General features: G+C 37.2%; 1 protein-coding gene across 1 annotated transcript in view; it reads right to left on the reverse strand.

Annotated features, from left to right (window-relative positions):
* Positions 1 to 39: 39 nt before the first annotated feature.
* Positions 40 to 6,993, reverse strand: part of LOC107549719 (cholecystokinin receptor type A-like) — a 9,153-nt gene continuing 2,199 nt past the window's right edge. The window contains exons 3-5 of the mRNA XM_016230898.1: positions 4,518 to 4,776; positions 1,795 to 1,922; positions 40 to 1,240 (exon numbers count right to left, since the gene is read on the reverse strand). Of these exons, the coding sequence (XP_016086384.1) occupies positions 654 to 1,240; positions 1,795 to 1,922; positions 4,518 to 4,776 (974 nt within the window). The 3' untranslated portion in view covers positions 40 to 653. The remainder of the gene's footprint in view (positions 1,241 to 1,794; positions 1,923 to 4,517; positions 4,777 to 6,993) is intronic.

Below are 6,993 nucleotides of genomic sequence, written 5' to 3' on the forward strand. Positions count from 1 at the left end.
TGTGTTTTTGATTAAATAAATGCAGCCTTAGTGAGCAGAAGAGGCTTCTTTTAAAAACATCTACTCAACCTCAACCAATCTTTTGAATGGTAGTGTAGTTAAAAGCAATATTAGAATGTTCTCAAAAACATCTGGACGATTGCTTTGACAGTAACACACACGAAAATCAAATGAATTCCGATCTCTCTTAAGTTGCTGCCTTAAATTTTTAAGAACAAGCATTTAAGATAAAATGTGTCTAGCGCGGGGCCTGGTGCGTCCCTAAGGACGGCCCTGTTTACATTATAGGTGAGCCAGAAAATTAGAGAGCCAAAAGGACAAAACTTATGACTTACAAAGTCTTTGTAACTCATAACTGTAATGAGGACTGGAGGCCACAGTCTTGCTCCATTTGGTGCTGCTGTTTATTTAACAGTGACGTACTAAAATTAAGCACAGCATTTCAGTGCTATTGGCAGCCATTGTCTGCATGCTTGTGTTCTATTTTATCATCAGTACAACAAGACTCTCTTCCGTTAGCAGCCATTTTTACTAAACATTGCAAAGCTTTGAATGATTTTGACACTGATATCATATTTTTCTTTACATTTTACTCAAGATAAGCTTCTTGTTGGGCTCCAATACTGAACATTTCAGGGTTTAACGAGTGTCAGTTATGCTTGTGCTGAGCCACGGATACTGGTGTCAGTTAGCCTTGTAAGTGTTCCTGAGCTTTGTGTTTTACCGTCAGCCTGTCCGGTCACACCGGTTCCTCCGAACAGCGTTCCCAGCCCTCCAGCTCCTCTGGCACTACGTTGGGTGCTGCTCCTGCTCCTGCTCACTTCCTCGAAATCAGCCCTACAGCAGCTGAAAGTCGCCAACACACCCTGTCTGAAGCGTTTGTTCATAAAACAGTAGACTATGGGGTTGACACAGGCTGAGGTGTAGGACAGCAAGTGGATGAAGGATATCGGCGCTCCTGAGAGGACACGATTGACTGAACGTCTGTTAAAGGCTCTCCAGGCATTAACAACGAAGATCGGCGTCCAGCAGAGGAAAAACAGCCCCACGATCACCAGCAGCATGCGAATGACCCGTTTCTTGGCCTTGAGGTTTGCTGTAGTGCTGTTGCTGCAAACCCTTCTCAGATTGGATTTTGGATTGACGAAGCCGGGCGTCACGGGTTCGTTGCGCTTTCTCTTGAAGGGTCGGAGGTAGCAGCCATTACCATTTTTCAGATTGGAAGTGCAGTATTCTTTCTCTAGTGAGCAAAGTGAGAATGAAACCGTAATTATGTGTAATACTAAAGCAGTTTTCAATTATCTCTGATATTAGCATACGAAACAAAATAATTATACTGTAATCTGTAAACACATTCTACATCTAAATTATAAAATGATGATTAAATTGGTTTTTATATGTATTTATACATGGTATAACAATTAAATGTGTTTGTTATATAAAGAAAACAATGATAAAGTTGAGTGATTCACTTTACACCATTCGCTACGGAATTGCTTTCTGCTCATTGAGCTCTATATATAGATTATATGATATTATCTATATTATAGATAAGTGTATCAATTTCAACGTAACAACTCGGTAACTTGTGTATCATTGAATTGCGAGTTGCCCACTAAATATGACTCTGCTTGTTCTTTCATCTGCTTGGAAACTTGTAATTGCAATATTTCCAACTCCGCTTGAAGGGCACATTAGTCTGGGTTGTCCTAGAAATTGACATCATGAATAAACAGCTTTATTTAAAAGGCTTTTATACAATGAATCCACATCTGAATGATAGTTTCCCCATACCTCTGTTTGACTTCCTGTTAGCCATTTCAAATTTGATTCCCCTGTAGAGTTCGAGTGAGGTGAGGCCATAAGCCGTCATCATTATGATGCCAGGCACGAGAAAGAGTATCAGCAATAGGAAAACATACCTAAAAAGAAAGAAAAACACAGAAGTCAGAACTGGGTTGACAGTAAGAACTGGCCGGTTCTTTTCTTTAAGACTGGTCATAACTATTCTATAACTAAAGTCAGTTAAATAAAAACGTAGATTGGTCTCATTTGAATCTGAAAATAGGACTGACTAACAGATTAATTCATAAGACACCATTTTAACATAGAGGTTAAAGGGTTAGTTCACCCAAAAATGAAAATTAGTCCATAAATTACTCACCCTCAAGTCATCCTAGGTGTATATGACTTTCTTCTTTCAGACGAATCCAGTCGGAGTTATATTAAAAATTGTCTTTGATCTTTCAAGCTGTTTAATGCCACTCAGCGGGTGTTGCATGTATCAGTTCAAAAGAAGTTAAATAAAAAGCGCCCATCCATTAAAAAAAAAGTGACTCACACGGCTCCTGGGGGTGAACAAAGGCCTTCTTATTATGTTTTGAATATATCCATATTCAAAACATAATAATCACTTTAATGTAGCTTGCACCAACTGTTGTACACATAAGCAGCTCTGGGAGGATGACGTATGAGTTCAGCGTTGCGCATGCGCCGGAGAGGCTCGTGAAAACAAACGTTTGTTTTCACGAGCCTCTCCGGCGCATGCGCAACGCTGAACTCATACGTCATCCTCCCGGAGCTGCTTATGTGTACAACTGTTGGCGCAAGCTACATTAAAGTGATTATTATGTTTTGAATATATCCATATTCAAAACATAATAATCACTTTAATGTAGCTTGCACCAACTGTTGTACACATAAGCAGCTCCGGGAGGATGACGTATGAGTTCAGCGTTGCGCATGCGCCGGAGAGTCTCGTGAAAACCAACGTTTGTTTACAGGAGCAAAGGAAAACCAGTCTCCTCGTGGCTTATATCGAAATCCTCCGACATTCTTCTTTACAAATCCTCGTTTTGTACTTCTAATTAGTGACCGTTGTTTTGTTTTGATCTCTCTCCTGCGCTTCCGCGTTCGTCACTTCTGAGCGGCGCATGCGCAAAGCCAACCTCCATACGTCATCCGCCCAGAACTGCTTCCGTGTACAACAGTGAGCGCAAGCTTACATTTAAGTGATTATTACGTTTTGAATATGGATATTTTTCTTACAAAAACGCATTGATTCACTACAGAAGGCCTTTGTTCACCCCCCCGGAGCCGTGTGAGACAATTTTTTTATGGATGGGCACTTTTTATTTAACTTCTTTTGGACTGATGCATGCAACACCCGCTGAGTGGCATTAAACAGCTTGAAAGATCAAAGACAATTTTTTATATAACTCCGACTGGATTCGTCTGAAAGAAGAAAGTCATATACACCAAGGATGACTTGAGGGTGAGTAATTTATGGGTTAATTTTCATTTTTGGGTGAACTAACCCTTTAAGTTTAAGCAACTGGTCCATATTTGTGTCTGTTTTCACAGTACTTTTAGCTAAAAAAAATAATAATAATAACAAAGAAGAAAAAAACCTTCTGGGTAGGTTTAATTTTACAGATTCGTTTACCCCAAAGCTAAAATTATTTACTCATGCTGTTCCAAACCTGTCTCCAGATATAATTTATTATTATCATTATCATTATTATTATTTATTTTGGTTAAACACAAAAGTAGAATTTTTCAATTCCAAGGCTACATTCCAATATATTCCCCCTGATTTGCAGTCTGGAGGAGCTGCCAAAAGTCAGAGCTAGTCTGCAGATTTCGGGCAGTCGGAGTTTACAGATTTCATCAAAAACCATGCAGTGTATGATGAGCACAGGCTCAGGTTTTAAACTATGCTGATTTTAGAACACATATTTTCAGTTGATATATATAGCAACGACATGCATATTTCTGCACAGGTTTGTTGTGTTCAGAATGAACTTTTAAAATTTCATTCTGCAATTTCAGTTTTCAAATTGCTAGCAAATAGCACATTGAATTCACCATGAAATTTTGAAGTAGAAAAACTAAAATGGTATTTTCTTGTAAAACATACTCAAATAATCTTTGCTCTATTTACAACTTCTAAAAATAGTTTTTTACAGTGTGGTGTGTGATCCTTAGCTGTTTACGTATGATGCCCAATTTTTTTTCCCCTCTGTAACAATTTACAAAGTCGGCAAGTAAAGCTTTGGAAAGTTGTGTAGTGTATTTCAGCATTAACATACATGGTCAATATACATACTCATTGCATTAAAAAAGAGTTGTGTTCCATAGAAAGAAAAAGCCAATGTCTTGACACTGAGTGCAAATAATCCTGTTGGCAAAAGCAATTTTCACTAACTCCGCCCACCACTGCTCAGATGTTTTGCCTTTAGTACAAACAGTATATTACTTCTATTTGCACTTTTTAGTGTGAATAGCATCTATCACTATTTGCACTTATACTGCAAACAGTATCTACCAGTATTTACACTCAGTATAAATAACATTGAGCTTTTTTTACACTTAGTGTAAATAACTGCTGCCGAAAACATAACAGTATACAAGTAACATGAGGGTAAATGATGACAGAATTTTGACTCTGGTCCTTATTCCTTTAACAACTTATCCTCAAAAATAAAAATAAAAAACACAGTCCTAATAAATCTTACCAGGTCTGCATGACTTCATTGGGCCAAACCAAGCGGCACATGTTGCCTGTGCTGTTGTTACTGCGCATGAAAGGCACCAGAGTGCTGCCTATTGGATAAGGCAGCATGAGCAGAAAAGACACGACCCAAGTGGCTGTGATGACTTTTGCCGCGTGGGACTTCGTCTGCCATGTGCGGGACTTAAAGGGGTTGCAGATGGCACTGTAGCGCTCCAGAGAGATCCCCACGAGGTTGAATGTGGATACACTCACCGAAATACCTGCATGTTTGGATGCACAGAACTCAATTGCACATACAGAAATAAATCTGGGCTTGTTAAAGTATTGTGATTCTAAGAAGGTGTGATATACGTATATACAGTATGATTCTATAAACAACAGTAAACACAAAAATGGAAACAGACAGTCAAACTTCATAACAAACTAACTAAGCCCTGATAACAAAGGCATGAACTGTTAATAAAGTTAATGGCTGCTGGCACTTTAACAGTGTAACTGTACCCTTTACAACAAGTAAGACCGTAGCTCCAGCTCTCCTCTGAATAATCCACAGTGCTTGATTGCTTATGAATGTTAACATACCCACACGGTAATAACAACAGAGTATGTAAATGTAAAAAAATGTCAGCTTTATCATGAGCAAGTATTACAGAATAGCACAAAACAAACACATAAAACATGCTGATGCATCAAATACAGAGATATCACGCAGTGACGTTGTCTCATTACTAAATTGTTTACACGGCACATTTGCAACATCTGGAAGTGTGCAATGAACCTGGCTATAAATAGTTTTCAGAATTGTTACACAAAATGCAACAAGTCATAAATATGAATTCACAATGGATGTGACTTGCAATATAATCTGAAAAAAAACAAAAAACATTGGTGGTCTTGCCATTACGATTGAGGCTTGCAGTATAATATAATGCATTTTAGTGCCATTAGTGCAAGCTTCACTGGGTTTGTGGTCTGTGCTTTTAGCCCCTTAATGAATAGTAATGAATCTCTAAATCAGCCTTTTTTTATAACCAAATGCAAGAAAAAAAGCAGCTGGAACATTACGTAATGTCCTTTGGTTAGGAGACCCTTTACAGCAGGGGAGTCAAACTCAATTCCTGGAGGGCCGGAGCCCTGCAGAGTTTTGTTCCAACCCTGCTCCAACACACATACCATGTAGTTTTCAAATAAGCCTGAAGGACTTGATTAGTTGGAGCAGGTGTGTTTAATTAGGGTTGGATCTAAACTCTGAAGGGCTCCGGCCCTCCAGGAATTGAGTTCGACTCCCCTACTCTACAGACTGCCTCTTGCATACAATGTTATCAGATGCCCTTTTTTAAGGCATTACGAAGCTTGTTATATCAGTGAATATTATGCAAACATTCCCATACTATAATGTATCATGATACTCAGATTTTCTGGCAGAATAACATAGTTACTACTACTAGTGTAGACACAATTCCAAAACTAAAGTCAGTTCCAATACCAGTAAAATCTCATGGTTCTCGCTTGGTAGCAAAAACTATTTAACTATTTGATATATATATATATATAATATATAATGTACAATTATTTACTATGTATTTATATGTAATAAAACATTGTTTAAAAAAAGTTAAAAGTTAGTAATAAAATGAAGAACAAATTACTACAGTATTTTAGCCTACCTCAACCTTCTTGACAAGTATAAGTTGTAAGTTTCTGTGTAAAGGTAGGCCTATTAGTTTTAAGGTAAGAAAACAAATCAAATTTCTAGTTCAATGTCTCGTTTCTACTTCGGTTTATGTATGTTAAATGATTTGCTGTCATCTGAATCAAATAGTTAAATTTTATTTGTAACAATTATCCAAGCCTTTTTTCTATGTTTACAAAATACAAATATGATGACCAGGGATTGAAATGAACTTTTTCACTCAGCAGCCAATTTGGCTACTAAATTTTTAAGTTACCGGCCATTCCTTCGGTTTATGTATGTTAAATGATTTGCTGTCATCTGAATCAAATAGTTAAATTTTATTTGTAACAATTATCCAAGCCTTTTTTCTATGTTTACAAAATACAAATATGATGACCAGGGATTGAAATGAACTTTTTCACTCAGCAGCCAATTTGGCTACTAAATTTTTAAGTTACCGGCCATTCATAACTTCTACTAGCCAAAAAAAAATAAAAACCCAGAAATAAATCCGCTGCAAATCATTTTGTGTCAGAACTAGGGGTGTGCGATATTGGCAAAAAATAATATCTCAATATTTTCTGGAATTTATCGATAAAGATAATTAGACCATATTTTGCTGAGTGTGTTATTGTGCTGATATCTTAAGGACTACCGTGGACAGCTGACTCCTAAAATTTTTGATATATTTCATATTTTGTGTGGTCAGTTCACAGCAGTGATAGAAATTAATCTTTTCCAATAAGTTTAAATAGATTTTTACCTTTTATGTGCATTTTACCTTTTATAAAGCCATTTTTTC

Source organism: Sinocyclocheilus grahami, unplaced genomic scaffold, assembly GCF_001515645.1.
Source record: "Sinocyclocheilus grahami isolate Dianchi unplaced genomic scaffold, SAMN03320097.WGS_v1.1 scaffold379.1, whole genome shotgun sequence".
Taxonomy (NCBI): Eukaryota; Metazoa; Chordata; class Actinopteri; order Cypriniformes; family Cyprinidae; genus Sinocyclocheilus; species Sinocyclocheilus grahami.